At 37.2% G+C, this 19,816-nt stretch overlaps 3 protein-coding genes across 3 annotated transcripts in view; 2 read left to right on the forward strand and 1 right to left on the reverse strand.

Annotated features, from left to right (window-relative positions):
• The window catches only part of cacna1eb (calcium voltage-gated channel subunit alpha1 Eb), a 62,842-nt gene extending 56,716 nt beyond the window's left edge, over nucleotides 1-6,126 (forward strand). Inside the window, exons 46-47 of the mRNA XM_015008663.2 lie at nucleotides 2,948-3,096; nucleotides 4,259-6,126. Of these exons, the coding sequence (XP_014864149.2) occupies nucleotides 2,948-3,096; nucleotides 4,259-4,783 (674 nt within the window). The 3' untranslated portion in view covers nucleotides 4,784-6,126. The remainder of the gene's footprint in view (nucleotides 1-2,947; nucleotides 3,097-4,258) is intronic.
• A 1,418-nt stretch (nucleotides 6,127-7,544) lies between these two features.
• LOC106930912 (RING finger protein 11-like) lies at nucleotides 7,545-12,150 on the forward strand. Its single transcript, XM_015008773.2, has 3 exons — nucleotides 7,545-8,331; nucleotides 8,682-8,851; nucleotides 9,625-12,150. The coding sequence occupies exons 1-3, from the start codon at nucleotides 8,209-8,211 to the stop codon at nucleotides 9,812-9,814; spliced, it is 483 nt and encodes a 160-aa protein (XP_014864259.1). The 5' UTR covers nucleotides 7,545-8,208; the 3' UTR covers nucleotides 9,815-12,150.
• Nucleotides 12,151-14,386: 2,236 nt separating this feature from the next.
• On the reverse strand, nucleotides 14,387-18,980 carry rpe65a (retinoid isomerohydrolase RPE65 a). Its single transcript, XM_015008701.2, has 14 exons — nucleotides 18,970-18,980; nucleotides 18,646-18,728; nucleotides 18,405-18,555; nucleotides 18,052-18,159; nucleotides 17,813-17,954; nucleotides 17,194-17,341; nucleotides 16,738-16,819; nucleotides 16,504-16,636; nucleotides 16,272-16,411; nucleotides 15,602-15,731; nucleotides 15,405-15,519; nucleotides 15,220-15,314; nucleotides 15,025-15,136; nucleotides 14,387-14,914 (listed from the first exon to the last, which is right to left on the reverse strand). The coding sequence occupies exons 1-14, from the start codon at nucleotides 18,978-18,980 to the stop codon at nucleotides 14,769-14,771; spliced, it is 1,596 nt and encodes a 531-aa protein (XP_014864187.1). The 3' UTR covers nucleotides 14,387-14,768.
• Nucleotides 18,981-19,816: the final 836 nt, after the last annotated feature.

Here is a 19,816-nt window from a genome sequence, read left to right on the forward strand (position 1 = left end):
AAAAAATTGCATGTGATGATATCAGTGTTCAAAAGCGTTCTAACACCTTACCAGCCTATAATCGAAGCTACACAATAATGGTTTACATAACTGAAGGTAATATAGTTACTTGAATTTTCTGCAAAGTCCCTGTATGTGCCTGGAAAACACGTAAAGTAAGTTTGTATAACAGTGTGGCTGGACCTGGAAAGAAAAAAGGATTCATCTTAGTGTCACATGTTTAATAGTAGCATACCATTTCAAATTAAAACATATAAATATGTCATATATTGTATTAAGCAAATGAGCCAGCATTAATTCAAATACCAAAGATTTATGCGTTTAAATGCAGTCTTTGTCATCTTTTTTGATATATTGTAAGTACTTGGGATACTGGGATCTAACATAGGAGAGAATAACTATGTAATTGATGAAACAACATCACTCCTACAAGGGTTAATTGGCTGGCAATTTGATAAACAGGACATTTTTGTCACTATCCATATATAGCAGGGGTGTCAAACTCAATTTCACAGAGGGCCACTGCAGCATATTGGCCACCCTCAACAGGCCACATTGACGGTACAAATCAGGAGGGCATCCCTGCTAAAACACACCCCAGACAAAAGGTTCACTTCCCTCATTCAGTTCTGAAGAGGCTTATAATGATTCAATGGTCCAGGTGTGTTAGAGAAGGAATGCATCTAAAGTTGCAGAATGGTAGCTCTGGAAAACTAGAGTTGGGCACCCCTAGCATCAATGTATAAAAATACAATGTTAAAAATAAATAAAACACCTCATATTGTTAAATAACTGATTTTATGTATTGAAGTTTTAAATATTACATTTGAGTTTCCATGGATGCAAAAATTATTGCTCAGTTTAAAAATTACATTATTTAAATCAGTGTTTAAAGGTGAGCAAGCAAATAATAAAAACAAGTCACATGGGCAGACAATATAGACTTTACGCAAAGATTTAGTCTCAGAGGCAACTGAAATCAATTAATTAAAAAAATCCTTTCTGAATATTATCTCATGGTCTCTGAATGAAATGCCTCTTTCTGACCGGGAGCTAACAGCGTGTTGAAGAGTTATGGACCAGAGACTTTGAAGCGTCTGGTTAGGAAGCGCATTACAAACCTTTGGTTGAAATGTAGTTTGTAGTTCATTTGTGCTCAAAACCTATTTTAAGTCAATCATCGGCCTATAAAATGCTGTGGGGCCACATGTGGCATGCGGGCCTTCAGTTTGACACATGTGCATTACACCATAGAACTGCCAATTGGTAATTGAAGTGAAGTAACTTCGATTTCAAAGAAGCCAACATTGAAGTCGATTGGCAAATGAACCAATCAACTTGGCATGGAACACAAAAGGCTCTTATTGTCTCACTGCACCCCAAAAGATTCATAACCTACAAAAACCGTTTCTGTCTGGTTTCAAACCAGAGACCTATTGCGTGTAAAGCAAAAGTGATAACCACTACACTACAGGAACTGAACTTCTCTGCTCTGTTTCAATTTGAGGTTCCAAAGTTGATGATGTGAGATACAACGCATGAAAATTTCAACTGAGGCTTGCACTCAGATGCCTGGATTCAGAGTACAGACCATGACACCACAGAACCCTTGTTGACCATTAGTAAACACCTGTGATGAATAGAACATACTAAAACTGTTTCTGTCTGGTTTCGAACCAGAGACCTGTTGCGTGTGAAGCAAACATGATAACCACTACACTACAGAAACTCATGCTCTTTCCACTGTTCCTGGTAGATGATCCAAATTTTGTTAGAGACTGATGTCAACAATGGGCATGGAACAAAGTCAAATACTTATACCAGATCCTCTCAGAGAGCACAGTAATTTGGTGAACAAACTGTCAGACTTATAATTGTGCCTAATTTCACATTACAGTCCATAAACTAAGCCTGGGATCAAAAAATGTATAGAAAATGGCATTAGCAGAGACAAATGGTTCTACAGAGACTTGGCTAAATGGCTATAAAATAAAATCATCGTTACAAATAAAAGATGGTTCAAAAATAAAATTAACACATTAAAATAAAATAAAAATATCTCTGAAATACAATCAACAATTAAAAATGGTTCAAAAATAATATCAACACTTCAAAATACAAAATCCCTGGAAAATAAAATATTATGTATGTTGTTTTGAAAAACATTAGAATATAAGCATTTTATCAAATCTTCATTGTGGTAAGATCTTGTCAGTTCTTCTTAAATCCATGGAAACTCAACAGTTTGTAAGGTAGGTGAGTTAGCTCAGCAGGTTAGAGCACCATGCTGGTAATGCTGAGGTCATCAGTTCAAAGCCCGTATGGGGCAATTCATGTCTAAGGTCTTTCAGACAATCAACACAAAAAATAAGGGTTCAAAAATAAAATCAACACATTACAATAAATAAGGGTTCAAAAATAAAATCAATACAAAAATAAAATCAACACTTTACAATAAATAAGGGTTCAAAAATAAAATCAACACTTTACAATAAATAAGGGTTCAAAAATAAAATCAACACTTTACAATAAATAAGGGTTCAAAAATAAAATCAACACTTCAAAATTAAAAATGGTTCATTTATGTTTTCGCATCCACCTGAATATGTAGTTGCGCCCCTGGTTGTGTTAATCCATTTGAGGAGCCGGTAGTTTATCTTGAGGAAATAAATGACAATCGGAATGCATTGTGGGAGATGTAGTTTGTAATCAATTCGTGCTCAAAACCTATTTTAAGTCAATCATCAGCCTATTAAATGCTGGGGGGGCCACATAAAATGACATGGCAGGCCACATGTGGCCCACGGGCCTTGAGTTTGACACATGTGATATATAGCATAGTTGTTGTTCAATACAATATAGAGTAGTAGGTACTAATAAAAGAAAAGGCATTCAGTGTTATTATTTTATTAAATGTGCGCATTTATGTTCTTCTGTTTCTTACCAGTGTCACGGTCTGAGCACAGGGAGCGAGGTCGTTCCAAGGAGCATTGTCACCTGTTGTCTCCAGACACGTCTCGCTGTAACTCAGAGGAAAGAAGTTTGCAACCCTCACGTTCCTCCAGCGTAGAACAAGCCCTTCCCCAGGATAAACAGGTGAGTAAAATATACACACCAAGATGCCAAACAACCAAATAAGGTGTTTATATATATATATATATATATATATATATATATATATATATATATATATATATATATATATATATATATATATTATCAAACTTTTCTGCTTCTTTAGCATGTTACTTTGTATATTGACAGTCTCAATAATGGCTCTTTTCCCAACCAAATCATGTTTGTTGACCAGTTTCAGGGACCAGTGGGGGACGTATCTAGCATTAGTCAACGTAGTAGCAGTAGCATTTCTAAGAGTAGAATCACTTTCAAACTGCTAGGACAAAGATTTGGAAAAGAGTCGCTGTATCTCAATGAAAAAACAAGAAACACTGGTCTTATAAGAAAGCGTATGCCTGTCTTAATTAAGAAAATGTAATCTTGTAGTCTTTTTAAATGTAATCGTTTATTCGGATTGCACTGCATTCTTATTATTTCTGCCATGAGTGGTCTCTAATTATATGTATTGAAGAAAAGGTGATATTATGCTGTGTGAGAAAGAGTAGTTGTATTATTTTATAAACATAACCGGTTATAGACTAAACATTTCAACCGCTTTAGTACATGGAAAGGTGGTTGAAATGTCTACTTTGGCAGTTTTAGTAAAACTGTTGTTTCCTGAAAGTCTTGCTCTCTCTTGCTCTTTTGCAGCCTGAATAAAACACAACCAGGTCTTCATTTGCAGTTTCCTTTTAAATAGCAGTCTACATTTCTGTGCTTCTTTTGACTTGATTTTCAAACACCTAAAATAATAATGAAAAATGTTAACTTTAAATGATTGTACTGCAATAATTACTTCAGCACCAAAGAGTGTTGTTCTTAATGCAACCTTGTTTCACTTAAGTAATATCTCAAGAAGAGATTGGAATTTTTAGGTTTTGATTGGTTAGGGTTTGGAAATTATCTTATTCCACGCAACATCATATGTTTCTGTACTTCTTTATTCATAGTAAAACAGTGCCTTCCAACAATAGGCCTTCTAGTGCCTTTTATTGTCTTAACATTCAAAACTGTAAATAACTTTACATTTATTCACTACTTTGTGTCTGTATATCACATTTTTAAAGGTCCTGTAAATTGATCTGAATGAAAAGTCAAGAGTAGCTACTGGATTAACTGAATGTAATTTTTCTTATTTCAGGGTAACAGCTCAGACAGCCCAGTACCGTCCACCTCAGAGTCCAGCACACCCAGCGGCCGACGACCTCTCTCACAAACCCCAACCCGATCTCGCCCTCACATCTCCTATTCCCCTCTTGTGTGTCGCACACAAGCCTCTGTCGGAGAGGATGACGATGAACAAGGCAGCCCAGAGACGACAAGACGGAGCAAGGCCTCATGGGAGACCCAAGAAGGAGCTGCGGGAGGGAGGCGGAGTCAGCTTGATATAAACGCGTCCCCGCCTCGACGCTACCCCTCAGAGCCTTTCCTGGCTTCACAAGAAGACGACCACAGCCCGGATCCCTCTGGCCCCATGGAGATGTTGACCTTCGAGGCGGCCGTGGCCTGCAGCCTGGGACGCTCAAACACCATTGGCTCAGCCCACCCACGCTGGCGGACCGGCTGGCAGGTCCCCAACGGACACTTCAGGAAGCGTCTGATGCAGACGGCCTCCGCTGCAGGCTGCGACCCCCTCAGCGACACAGAGGAGGACGACAGGTGCTAGGGACGGGACACACAGCATGGACGAGGACATTGGCACCCAGAAATGAAAGTCAATGAGTCTCTTTTGTTTTGTTTTTTTTGCCTTGTCAAGGTTGTGAGCCCTCTAGATGTCGGGCAAATACTCAAAACGACAAAGACCTTAAAACTTCCTGAAACTGTAGATGCCAACTTACAAAGAACACTGACAATCAATAAGGTCTATTTCCTGATTTGTACTTGATGATACAGAGTAATAATGCATCTCAAGTTGTCACTGAGTAAAGAAAATTACTGAAAACAATGGACCAGGTCATGCCATTTGTGTCAATAGGTATTTTCATTTCTGAAGATGTTTTTAAAAGATTCTGTGTTGCTCTAAAAGATATTTATCTGTGGGGTGTGTGAATATGTAACTATGTTTTGTTATAATTTTTCTGTAAATAAATCCTGATCATCTCACCATTGCCATCTATTAGAACAGGTCAATGCAACAAGCCATCATAAAGAGGCAATCTGATACTTTTCCAGGCAGTGATATATTAATAATAAGAGATATACTAATAATGCTGGATTTTTTTACTGTATGAATGAATGTGCAGAGGTCAATTGTCTAATTTCCCCTCTTCATTTTTCTTTTCTGGTATTAAGCATTGTAAGTTCACAAATCTGGGATATGGTTAAAGTAATAGAATATCATAGAATGATTCGTTTGTGATTTCACTTAATATAATTATTAAATCATGCAATCATCACACCTCGGATCTCTAACTTTGGTCAGTTTTACATCATTTTTATTTGTCAATCCCTTTAAACTCTGAACTTTTTTTTGGCAAAAAGACTGGCAGGAAACTAACACTGCATATCATGCAGAACAGAAATTTGTCACGGTGAAAAACGAGGAAATGCTTTTCTTCAATTTCTGAGCATTAAAGCATCTCAGAATAATTCAGAGTGCAGTTTTACCACATAATGATCACAAAACTGATCTCCATCTATGATTGTGAACACTACATGAAGAGCGCGAGTCATGAACTATAGAAACTTTGCAGGTACATTATGACATATTTTACTTCCAAAAATACACATTACTCTAATGCATTTGCAAATAATGTACAGAGAAAAGATGCTGTTTATAACATTTAAAAAAGGGAAAAATAATCATCTTTGCTGGCAAGCTTTAAAGATGGAATCTTTGGAAATATTCATATTAAGGTTGTGTATTGTTTTATTTGCCTGACAAATGGGTGAAATTATTGAAGCTCTCTTAACCAAAAGATTTTACTTTGAGTTCCAGGAATGCAAATACTCTGTGGGTCCGTATGTGTACAATAGCTGTATATACAAGTAAAGGTGTCCTCAAGTGGCCATTGTTATTTGAAGTCTTGTCATTTTTACCCTTTTATTTAGTCAAGTAATCTCAGAGTTGGAGACTTTCTGCGTATTATGTTTATCTGTGCTTTTATCCATATTAATATCAAAACATTATATTTTGATATAAATATGTAATATAATGTCTACAAAGGAAGACTGTCAGGTGATAGTAATACATAGAGGGAACTACAGACAAACTTAATTAGTGATATGCAAATGCAGACTGTGGCACATATTGATACTAAGATGATGAATATTGCATTGATAGTAAAGAAGAAGAAGAAGAATTAGCCCAAACAAGAGATTTGCTTTTGGTTTAAAATGTTAACATATGAACAATAAGTATAAATATTTAAGCTTTTGAAGAAATAATGGAAAAGACAAAAACAATACATGCACATATGTGAATGTACAGCCAATTCAGGTTTTTTTTTTTTTTTTACAGAGAAAAGTTGTTATAGTTATTTTATGCCTATTTTGTTTGTCAATGGAAGTTGTAGAACACCGGCCCTGGAGAGCTGGAGTTTGAGACCACAGCTGTAAGGAGTTCAACAGAGAAACATCATGGGGGAAGAAGCTACGTTGGTTAGTGGCAGCTGGTTTTGCAAGTAGTTTTGTAGATGTGCCTCAAATGTTTGTGTGCATTTTGTTTGTTGAAAATAATCTATGTAGTAAAACTTAGTAAAGGCTACCATACCAGTTAAGTCAACAATAAAATCTATTTTAGTGCAGTATTTTTGACTGCATAAAACACAAGAAGACAATAGAAGACAACAGTTCAGAGTAAAATTCAAGTCAATAAATTCAGCATAGAAATAGTACAAAGAGAACCTTTTATATCCAGCCAAGAGTTGTCAAAACCCTCTTATGTCATTATTTTGACTGTCAAAAGCTGGAAAGTTTGAGAACTGCTACAGACCCTTTGTTCACTGAATATTTTTTAAAGCTTTTCATAACAATCCTTCCCTCAGTAAATAATATTTTATAATCATCAGTTTAAAACAGCAGCAGAAATTAGACCTTTTTTCCACTTTGATGTGTTGTCTTAAAAAAATTACGCAATAAGTCAAAAATGGACTTTATTTATGAGTTCTATTTCAACTTATTGAAGTTGATGTTAGCAAACTCAAAAGAAGAATTATTTAAAACTAGAAGAGAAAAAGTTTTTAAAAAAATCACAGTAGGGTTTACATGTAGATTACTTGTGTGGAATTAAAATAGGTGAGTTTTTTTTTTTTTTTGCAACCAGCTACAATGATAGAGATGTGAGGAGGAAAACTAACTTTTTGTCAGAGTTAAGTGATTTTTATGGTCCCCCAAATTCTGGGACTGAACAAAAAAAAATCTGAGGAAAAGAAAATAATTCTAAGGTGAAACGGGTAAGAATTCTGATATTATACATTTTATTTATAATATAATAAAATATTTTATTTATTTTCTCCAATGCCTCTAATCTTCTTTCGTAATTATTTAAAATTATTTTGAAAATACAATCATTTGTAAGCGTTTGTAAGGGCCTGTCTTGTGTTCCACTCCAGGACGGCAGATGGCGGTGTTTCGCATCTGAGCTGACTTACCAAAAAGAAGAAGAAAGGGTAGAGAAGAAACAGCTAGCAAGCAAACAAATTGTTTAATGTTACTCACGAAGTTGAAAGGCGTAAATTATCTTTGAGTCTGTCACTCAGACAGCTCAGTGGGACATCCAAAGTTGCTACTGAGAAATATACTGTATGTAAAGTGGGAGTCTTTAGAAGGAATGAGCGTCACGTATTGAGGAAATCGAGCAGAAAAAGTAGCTATCTGGAGTGCTAACCGCTGTCATCCTCATCAAGGAGAGTTCTTTGTTTTGTTTCTCAGATCCGAGTAATCATGGAACGAAGCTAGTTTATTTTTTACTGTTGCCACTTAACATGTTTGCAGGAGTTGACTAAGCATGACAGAAATGTTATTGTTGATATAAACCCGAGTAGTCGATCATTCCTGGGACTAAACTAACATTAGCCGACCCAGAGCAAGTTCAGCAGCATAGTTGTGATTTTTAACGTCGGCCCTGAAAAGGACTGGAGGCACGGAAATATGGGCAACTGTCTGAAGTCCCCAACATCCGACGACATCTCTCTGCTCCATGAGTCCCAGTCAGACAGGGCGAGTTTCGGCGACGGGACAGATCCCGATCTGGAGCCGCCTCCTCCGTACCAGGTGAGGATCTTCAATCGCTCTCTTGCTCCTTTTAATATCCTGAGGGGAAAAAATGTAGAAAAGGGTTGGCTAGCGCATCTTAACCAGTAGTTATGCTACTAGTTGGTTTTCCAGTAATTCTGCAAACATGGCGTGTTTATAGCTTCAGTTTTATTCAAAATTCCATTTTGAATAAAAGGCAAAATATTATTTGTTTTCATTGTTATTCCCGCAGGGCACATAAATGTAAACATTTCTGTCTGCAATAGCGCTTGTATTTTTCCGTGTCTGCCCTCTCAGTCTGACCCGTCGGACCTGATGTTGTGTTGACACAGCTGAATATGTGTTTTTGGTTCTTTGTCTGCCACTAGGAGCAGGCTCACATGCCCATGTACCATCCAACACCCAGTCAGGCCCGTCTGGCCACCCAGCTGACGGAGGAGGAGCAGATCCGCATAGCTCAGCGCATCGGCCTCATCCAGCACCTCCCAAAGGGCGTTTATGATGGAGGACCAGACGGTTCAGAGAAGAAGATCAGAGAGTAAGCATTTATACAATGTGGGAAAAATGGATAGGAGTTGCCAGACATCACACTTTTGGTTGTATTGGAGACCTCAGTGTGTCTTTTCATACCTTAAAGTTCTGATTTATACATATTTTGGAAACACGAAGCTTTGGGTGTTTGCACAGAAGGTTTAAACAAAATGAAATTAGGTTGCACTTGTGTTTCTTTTTAAATTAACAGGTTCAAGTTCAGTCGCTATTGAAATTTTATGTAAAAATAAATTCCACCTCTCTGGTTTGTTGTTTATTCAAACCAGAGAGGTTTGAATAAACCTATTTTTTTATTTAAAGCAAGAATGGAGATATACAGATTTAGGAATCATTTAAGAATAGATAAATAGAAGAAACTCCCTGTATGAATTAAAAGTTTGTTGATTAGGTTTTTACTGGTCAACACAGATTTTCAGATTTACCCGACACTCGACTTTTTGATTCTGATTTTAGGTTATACTGTCACATTCAGTGTCTTACAGGGAATTTACCTTGAATTGTTCACATTTTGTCAAGTTACAACCACAGACTTTGAGGTATTTTATTGAAATTTAATAAGTTAGTTCAACACTTATTAGTTTACATTTCCTTTTTGCAATATTTTTTTCTTTATGACGAGATTTATTACAAGGATTTCTGTTCTGCAACCGTGCTTGTTGCCTCTTTTAGAGCTACAACAAAAACACATTTAATTAAATTATCACAATATGTTCTCCTAAAATCTTGGGTCTCGTTGGCATTGTTTGATTCTTTTTTCAGGTGTGTGATCTGTATGCTGGACTTTGTTTACGGAGACCCCATTCGGTTTTTGCCATGTATGCACATCTATCACATGGATTGTATAGACGACTGGCTGATGAGATCCTTCACCTGCCCCTCCTGCATGGAGCCTGTGGATGCCGCCCTGCTCTCCACCTACGGACCAACCGACTTCTCCCCCGATGCTTAGGTCAAACTCGACCCCTTCCTCCTCCCCCCCGCCGCGGCAAACCCCAAACCTAACAGCTGCCCTCTTGTGGAGTGAGAGGAGTTCAGAGATGTATCGTTTACCTTGCACTTTGGAAATTAAAAAAAAAAAAAAAAAAAAAAAAAATTTACTTGCCCAATGTTGGCCTTTCATTCTTCCGAGGTCTGATGCTAATTTAAGCTGGTCTTAAAACATCAGTTAGGAGTCAGAAACGGTTCCCCTGCATGATTGTGCTTATGTGTGTTTGTTTCGCCCAGGTTGTGTCGCGTGTAGCAGCAGGTTAAAGAACACATTGGAATTGTGTGTGTGTGTGTGTGTGTGTGTGTGTGTGTGTGTGTGTGTGTGTGTGTGTGTGTGCGTGTGTGTGTGTGTGCGTGTGTGTGTGTGTGTGTGTGTGCGTGTGTGTGTGTGTGTGTGTGTGTGTGTGTGTGAGAGCTCTGTGGTAAATGAACATTTTCACTTGAGCTGGTCTCGCTTCACCATAACTTTTGTCACTTGATCAGAAAAAATGGATTCAAATGAACGTATAGTTTACCAAATTACTGACTCTTAAGCTTAACGATTGGAACATGTTTCTGCAACACTGATCTCCTTAACATGCTCCAACTTAAAAAAGGCCCTATCCTTCCGTGGTGTGCAAATACTAAGACATACACTTGTCAAGTCCAGATTCCAAACAATACACATAAATATAACATAAGTCACTCAGTATAATAGACTGCATATTTGTTACATGAATGTTGCACCAGATGATGTTCAGGTTGTCTGTCAAGGGCTGATTTGTGCATGGACAAGGACTGGGAGGAGTCAGTCAAACTTTAGAAACGCTTGCACACACCTTTCATCTGATCAGAGATTTGCACTTTACTTATAGGACATTATCTAAAACGGCATATTAATATATTTACCTTATAACCTTGCACTATCAAAACTTTCTTTTATCTCCTGAGACGCAGGGGTTATATAGTGGATAAAAGATATTTCCCTACTGTCTGTAGTGAGTAAGGCTGAAGATGCATTTCATAAAATCTATGATCCAGCAGTGTGAACGTCTGTTTTTGTTTTTCGTATTTTAATTTTGATTTTCCTTTTTTTTTTTTTTTTTTTTCTGTTTAAGAAAAGGGACAGAGGCTTGCTTGAGGTGAAGGGAGTAGTTTGACACTTTCAGATCAGGAGTTTCCTGAAAGAGGTGTCAGGCGTGTGCTGCAGACAAGCGTGTGCTTTTGTAGCAAACAAATAAAAATGAATATATTGACTTGTCAAAGTGTAAAATAAAACGGCACCATCCATCTGTCAGCCAGATGTTTATTATGATTTTGATTTGTTCTCTTTGTTTTTCATCCGTGTTCTTCATTGTGTTTTTTTTTTTTTTAAGTTTGAAGGAGTCTTTTCTTGTGCATTCAGTCTTCTTCTAGAAACTAGTTATTTTAATTGAGATGCACTAATCAGCATTTTTCTGACCAATACATATTTGCAGGGTCTTTTGTGTTGCCCTGTGATGAACTTGTGAACACCACCTCTCACCTAATGACCACTAGGGATAGACAGGAGCTCCCACTTTGCCCTCCTTGTGTAAAAATTTGTCGACCGTGTATTGGTGGATGCTTTTTTTTTTTTGGATTGTAGAACTTGATACAGCCATTTGTTTTGAGCCCAACAGAAGGTTATGGTATGACAGTGTAATCCTAATTTGTGCAATAAAGCGTATATCCCAAATTTGTTGTAAATTTGGGCAAAAAAAGTGCATCAAAATACAGCATATTAGTTGATTTGTTAATTGAATTGTGAGAGTTCTTGGTTTTGATGCATTTAGGAAAAACAAATGCTTCAGTAATTGACCTGCCAATCATTAATCAAAGCTGATCAAGGGAAAATTGACTGATGGGTGCATCTCTACATCTCGGCAATTTAAGTTAAACTTTTCACGTGTTTTTAACACAAATGTTTTTTTTTACTCTAAGTCCCTGTAGCAGTAGTTACCATAGTTCATCTGATTTGTAGCTATATGCAATTGTTTTTTTTTTGTCTTTTTCAGTTTAACTGTGTTTTTATTTCACATTTGTGTTAAATCCACTGCACATTTAGTACATTTACTAGCTAGCTTGTACACTGTTTTTATGTGCAAACCTCTGTCCCAGTATTGAGACTTCTTTTGTGGTGTAAGAGGTAAAAATGAGACGTAATGATTTCCCCTTGCTTTTCCTTTATTGTTTTTTTTTCAGTTTTAACTTTATTCTGAGCATTTCTTGTAATCGTTTTATTTCTGTCCCTTTGGAAAGGCTAAGTCTTTGTGTAAACAATAAATTGGTGAGAAACTATTTGTGGTTTTTATTTAAAATACCCACACTCTTTCTGTTATATCATACATCACCAAAAACACCCAATATCCAATTGGATGAATTCAAGCCCAGGGGCCTGAATTTGTTACATTGTGATTACAAACCTGGAACACAACAGAATGCACAAATGGTAAATAGCTGAGCCTTTCATTAATGCAATCCAGAAATCTGGCAGCGAAGTGAAAAGCGTGACTACATAATCAGGGCTTCTGTGTTGCACCATGGCAGCACCAGTTTGGAATTTTAATCCCTCATTTTCCATGTTTTTGCTGCTTCTATCCAATATGTTTGTGTATGCTAAGTGTTACGACACGTGATTGGTTTGGCAAATTCCTCTCAGACTTACACCATCACTTAGTATGAAAACATTACACAGCAGACGTCGCTCTTTAAATTTGTGCAAGATTTTGAGACGTATGATTGAAAAATTGCAATTTATTATTTATTGGCTGTGATGATGCAGCTTTTGAAGTGATAAAGAAAATCTCAATTTTCTGGCATAACTGTGTCTATCCCAATCTCATGTATGCAGAGTTCTTAAATTTGAAAGCTTAAAGCTTACCGATTTAGAACAAGATCTTCCTTTATTTGGTCTGCATCTTCTAAAGTACATTGCGATGTGTTTCATACTTTATTTTGACTTTGACTCATTTTCCAGGTTATGACAGGTTGATGTTGTTTTCTTTGCTGTTTCTGATCCTTTTCTATGATTTTATTATTTCCTATTCGGTTTGAATCAAGTTGCTGAAGCTTGGGATCTTTGCAAATAGGATTTTAGAAAAGTATTAAATTTTGACATGAAAACTGTGCAGGAACCTTGCAGGAATATTACATTTAATTTGTTCTTTTAGCTGTATTACTTTTCAGCATTTAACTGAATTTTCAAAACAATTCTAGATCTACTGCTTTAGCAATATTTACATGTTGTCATAACATAATGTCTGTATACAAACTTCTAATTCTGCTGAAATCGTTGCAGTCCCATACTCAAAAAACTATTGCTTCAAATTATGGTCTTGTCGTCTTCTTTAACTGCCTGTTTTCCATCATTGAAGAACAGGTTTTACTTGGTTTGAGCTGTCATAAGTGACATCATGGTCAGTACAAGTCATTATTTACTATTGATGGAAAGCCATCCTTTTATATGAGAGATATGTGTAGGCAACATTTCTCATTTGTTTGCTCTTTTTACTCTAATAAGACATTTTTTTTGAGGGGGAACAGGTTGCTATTACTTATCAGCCTTGTTTGCACTTCTGTTTCTTCTTGTTGATCTCATGGTTGCTTTCCATTTTTTTAAGATTTCATATTGATTTGGCTTGTCCTGAACTCAAGGCTTTCTATCTGAATACATCTGAGAGTTTTCTTGGACAGCAACCAAGTGCATATTTAAAACTTGAAACTGATCCAAGACTATATGTTCTCAGGTTGTCCTGAAAAGCCAACACCCAGAGAGGGTTGATGTAATAAATGGGTGTAACTTCTGAACTTTTGATGCATTATTTAAAGTTTTAGCTTAGAGCCAGCAGTTTTTAGTTAAATGCCTTCTTGCTGCACAAGGTCTTTTGATTGTTTACACGTAACACTATATGTATAATGCAAACTGGTGATCAACAAGGACAAAATTCTGAAAATTGTCTGTCACCATAATGACCACTGCAAGATCAAATATACACCATAAAGCCATTGAAAATAATGTTTTGTTTCTAACGTCTTTTTTAACATTCAGTACTCTCAGTTTGCAGGGTTGCAAGATCTGAGTGGCTGCACTTTTCAGATTCTGGCAACACACTGGAACAAACGTCAAGTGACTAGTTCATGTGTGACATGTAAGCGGATTTTTTGCAGTTTCATATTAACTATGGAGGTTTTGTCAAGATTGTAAAGATGAAGAATCTGATGTTTTTCTAGCTTAAGAATCATTTCAAATGAGATATACTTGTACTGAAATGTTGTTTTCCAATGTCAAAAAACCCCAGTCCAACAAAGGAGCATGGGGATTTGTGGAAATTTAGTGCATTGTTTAAAAAGAAAATAATTCTATGAAGGCTACTGTCAGTCTTATCTTACTAAATGTGTTGGCATATCTAAAACCTGTCTCAATTAATCAGAAAATAGTTTGGACTACCTCACCACTGGAGCCATTTCAAGCGTTCCTCATGCTGATGTGAGTGAATTTTCATCCCTGCAAACAGACCATCTGCATAGCATCTCATGGAGTTTAAGGAATCTTTTATTTGGGTCATTGTTGTAACACAGTTGCAGTGGTGCCAAGCAACAATACTCGTGCCACAATCATCAGCATGTTCAAAAAGTATGTTGCATTACATATGCGATAGCATTAAATATGTAGAAATAAATCAACACCAGGATGTTATTTACTTAAAGTTGTGCATATTTTGGAAACAGTCAGTTCTTTTCTTAAGACATTTCTTCAGATTCATAATAATATGATCCCCTTAGTAATTGTACTTGAACTACAAAGCAACAAAATCATTTTCTCTCTAAAAATGATTCTCATGCTGGCATGGAGGTGCTTTTTATTGTCATCATTGTTTCAGATGCTGAGTGGTACTTTATGCAACTGGACTGGATCATCACTGTTTGTACATCCCGTGAAAGGTGACGGGAATGGAGCACTCCACTTCTGCTCTTGCGATCTCTGACAGATCCTTGGCATTTAGAATGAGCATATATGCTGGCCTCTGGGAACCAGGAGCTGCCACAATGGTAAGGAGGACACCTGTGGAGACAGCAGATTTGAAACTTGCCTAACAATAGTCCTGTATGCATCTTTTGTGTGTAAATCAGCTTTAATATTAGTTTATTTTAATTTAATACCATCTAACTTACCATCATCTTCATCTACCCCATCTGGAGTCTGGACAAACAAGGGCTCTGAAGGGTACGACTCAGGCTCTTGCCAAACCCAAGTCTCCTTGGTCCTCACATTCAGCTTGCAGATCTACACATAAATTAGAAGAAAAAGTTAACATGAGTACATTTTAAGTCTCTCTCTCTCTAAGTTCAAAACGTTTAATATCTTACCCTGTCTGGTATGAAATGGTTGAGTCCAAGGCCATAGGCGTATGAGTAATTCTTTCCTCCATACTTTTGGTAGTTAATCTGTGGAAACTCAAAGGCTTAAACCCAAGAAAAGAGAAGTGTTAGACCAAAATGAGATTACTAGTATTTGCTAAAAATTGCATGTATCCCAAACTATGTGTTGGTACCTTGGCGAGGTCCAGAGAAGAGCACTTCAGGCTCCAGCCAGATCATCCCGTCAGCATGCATGACTGCTGTGGCTGTGGTGTACGGCAGACTCACGAGATTCTTCCCCTGCTCCTCCTAGATAAAGTCCATAACATGGTTGGTGAGAACTAAAAACACATAACCGTTTACTGAGTGGAATGGATTTCTGATGCCTCACCTTGTGGACATCCAGAGGGATGACATATCGCCGCACCTCTGGCTGGGGCGCCATCATGGCTGCCTTCTTCACCTCCTCCCAGTTGGCTCTCAGGTTGGCCAGCCACAAGTAGTTGTAAACAAACTCAAATCTAAAAGAACAAGAGATTTATGCTTACTGGCCACTATTTACTACAAATTTCTAGAGCCAGGTTTTTACCACTTTGCAGAGAACAGCTTTTGCTAAGAAAAAAAAGAAGCTTTAATTTTAGATGTCATAGACTCAACAGGATGCTGGCAAACTTTTGTGATGTTTGTTTCCTGTTTCAACATAACCCAAACATCTTCTCTTGATTTGCAAACCAGTGACAGTGGAGGCCATTCGACTACAGTGAGCTCATTATCATGTACAAGAATGGAGATGGTAAGCCACAATAAATGTTGTCTTAAATGATGCTTATTTGTTACTAAGTGAATCCAAAGCTATTTTGGTTTTCTGTTGTTGTAGCCAATAACAGACGACACGAGACATATTGCCACCCGCATGTAGAAGCTGTTTGAAGGTCTCATATGTGCTTTCAGAAATGGTATTTTGGATACGTTGGTTGCAAGTGACCAGAGTACATGTCAGTTTCAAACACATTGTTGGAGACATTCAGGTTGAGCAAAAATTGCTAATTCTATGTAGCTACCCTTTCCATGAGCAAAGGTCAAAAACAATGAATCCTTGATCCTCATAGGTGTTGATGTGGTGGAACATGCCAATCGGTGCTCCTTTGAACTTCAGGTCGATGTACTCTCCAGGGTCTTTCTTGGCAACATGGAAAATGGTCTAGGAAGGTTCAATTATAACAGGTTAGACATTTGGCCTGAGAACAAATGATAAAATACAGACTGATGTTTTAATTTGATTAAAAATCGTACTCCTTGGCTTTCATTAGACTCGAAGCAGTCCATGTAGTTGGAACCTCGGATGCTCCAGGCACTGAGGAACTTCAGCAGGTTGATCTTCACTGGAGTCTCAACGAAGACAAAGTAGTTTTCTGACATGCCAAAGCTGTGATGGAGGGAAGTACATTTTAACAACTTGGACTTCACACAACAGTGTTGAGAACAAGCAAAGGGGAAAAAAAAAAAAACACACAAAACTACACCCACCTGTGCACATAAGATGGCTTGAACCTCTCAGCACTGGGAAACTGAACCACCACTTTGGACTTCTCAATAGGGTCTGACTTATCTAAGGAATGAAAGCTGCTTTGAAGTGCAGGTGGAAAAAAAAACAACCTCCTGTTGTTTTACTTATAAAAAGACAGGAGAACCTCACAAAAGGCATAAGCAGAATATTAATATATATTATTATTAATAACAACAACAACAACAACAATAATAATAATAATAATACATTTGCATCTTAGGAGCCTGGGGTTCTGAAAATCATATATGATAATCATGGCAATAATAAGTTCATTGTTAAAGATCTGATTATGTCACTGGGAGTATGCGGGTCCAGGACCCTGTTCCAGCCTCCCAGGCAGCTTGCAATGAACTCCATGCAGGAGTAAACACTGAGCACAGGTTTTGAATTTGTTTCAGTATGCTGTTCATCCAAACCTTTCTGCGTGGGAGGAATCCTCACAATGTTGTAGGCCAGTGTTGCACCTTTTCCCATGCAGTTTCCAATGTTGTATACAGTACCATCTTGCTCAATATGGGGGTGAGCTGTGATGCCATTAATGTTTACGAAGTTGCACATGTCAACCTGCATAGGAAAAATAGCTGTTATGGGCTTTACGATATATTTAAAGTTAAAAAACCATATGTTTCAAGAGTCATTCATGGATGGATGGATGGATGGATGGATGGATGGATGGATGGATGGATGGATGGATGGATGGATGGATGGATGGATGGATGGATGGATGGATGGATGGATGGATGGATGGATGGATGGATGGATGGATGGATGGATGGATGGATGGATGGATGGATGGATGGATGGATGGATGGATGGATGGAAGTTTTGCACAACTGGTTACAAAATAAAGCCTAGAATTTCAGATATTTCTCTATAAATTATTTCTTTTTGAAACCTATCCAGAATGAAAAAGAACTTAAATCCAACTTAACGTTTTTACAAACTACCCAGGAACTCTGTTTTGGCTGTATCAAACTCAAAGAAGCTACATTTCAAACTTTTATCACATCAAAGTCTGCAGCTACACTGAAATACCTTCTTCAGAGTCTCCAAAGTATCAGTGTTCACTTTAGTGATGTAGTTGGTTTCTGTCACGGCATAGAAATCCTCTCCTATAGGGTAAACATTAACCAGGCAGTTATCTGTGACTTCAACTCCTTTAAAATAGGAGAAAAATCTGCAATGAAAAAAAAAAGGTAAAAATACATTTTAGGAAAGACGCATAATTTTAATATTCCCTACAACTAAAGAAATTATCTGTGTGTGCAACCAACCTGGAGAATATATTCTTGCAGGGATCTGGGTAGGCAAATGTCCCAAACTCAGTGATAACCACACGTTTTTCTGTGATGGCTCGGACGTACGCATCTGTTCGAATAAACCTGAAAGAAGCAAGAAATGAAAGAAACAAGAACTAAAAATTAATCGTGCTTAAATATGACATTTTTGTTTTTCTTGCATAACAAGACAAGAAACAAAACAGAATATTACTTCGGTTCTAAAAAGTCATGACATATCAACATTTATGTCACACAGTTTTTAAAATTTTTGTGCTGATTGTAATCATTGAGAATTCTGCAAATGTGCCGAAGATGACAAGGCTGTGGTTTTGTGTTCAAATTCTTACTTCCTGTAGTAAGTGACTTGGCCGTTCTTGAAGTCGAATTTATGCATGAGGGCCTGTCCGTCAAAGAGGTGATAGAAGGGTTCATCTCCAACCTCAAAGAGTCCAGGTCCCAAACGGAGAAGACTTCCCTTCAGAAATGAAGGAATTCTACCTGCAAAATTTAAAAAAAATCTATTTTTCAATCACATGGTCAAAAAAACTACACTAGAAAATCACCAATACGAGAGTGATAAAAACAAACCTGTGACTGTTGCTGGCAGAGGTTCAGCAAGTTCCTCACATGTCTCAAAGATTTTCTTGTAGCTACCAGCCGGATGTTCAAATCTGTTATCAAAGAGTAATGTAACAAAGAAGCACGTTGAAATGAAGTTATATGAGGAATGTGTGGCATTGCATATAAGATTTAAACAGTTCCATGCTAAGCAGTGTGTACTTTTAAGCCTATCAATAATCTATCGCAAACAGACAAAACATCCACATAAGAACATACAGAAATAGTAGAAATGTAAAACAAAGCTTGCCCTCCTTTTGCGATGTACATTATTTCACTTCACCAGAAACTCACCTGCTCACCATGTTTTCCTCCTGCGTCAGTAACACACAAGTGCAAACTGTTTTGAAAACCGTGGGTCACTTCTGAGGTGGAAGCTTCTGATCTTCCAGTGGATTTGGAGTATTTATTTTCCCTGCCAACGTCACGGTTGCTGCGCTGTTTTGTAAATCTTTCCCCTGGCCAATCATGTCAAACCGTGAACAAAAATTCCTTTGTCTCTATATCCCTCTGATGGATAACTTGAGGACTGGCCCCTCCAGAAACGGATTTATTGAGCAAGATGAGTATTGCAGTAAACAATGCTTGGCAAAACTGCTGCAATGGTGCATGTGATTTTATTTTTGTCATCCTCAATAACTGCGTGAGCTTCCGTGTTGAGACATTTTGCGAGAATCACCAATACAATTTTGTCTGGAGATGTGCATGCTAGAAATTATATATGGTCTTTGTAATGAACAACTGAAACCTCTACTAGCTGAAATCTCTAATTGAATGTGGTAGAAGTATTTTCAGATTAAATTAGCAAAATAGTTTTATTTATTTATTAAATTCAGATTAAATAGTTGATACACATGCTACAATAATATATGAAATAATATTACATTTACTGTATCAGGAACAGTGAAGGATTAAAACATAATCAGGTTATGACGTACCAAGACTGTTATATATAGTGCTAATAAGATGAAAACGTGCACACTAGTTCTTTGGTTTCCTTTAGCAATACAGGACCTCTGTTCAGGATAATCCAGGTGAAGAGATTAGACATAAAACAGAGTCTGTATTGTTCTGCCAAGGAACAAAAAAAAAAAAAAAAAAAAAAAAAACACCATGAGAAAAGCATGTTTCACCAGTCACA

Source organism: Poecilia mexicana, unplaced genomic scaffold, assembly GCF_051168715.1.
Source record: "Poecilia mexicana isolate PSO_F unplaced genomic scaffold, ASM5116871v1 scaffold_17, whole genome shotgun sequence".
NCBI lineage: Eukaryota > Metazoa > Chordata > Actinopteri > Cyprinodontiformes > Poeciliidae > Poecilia > Poecilia mexicana.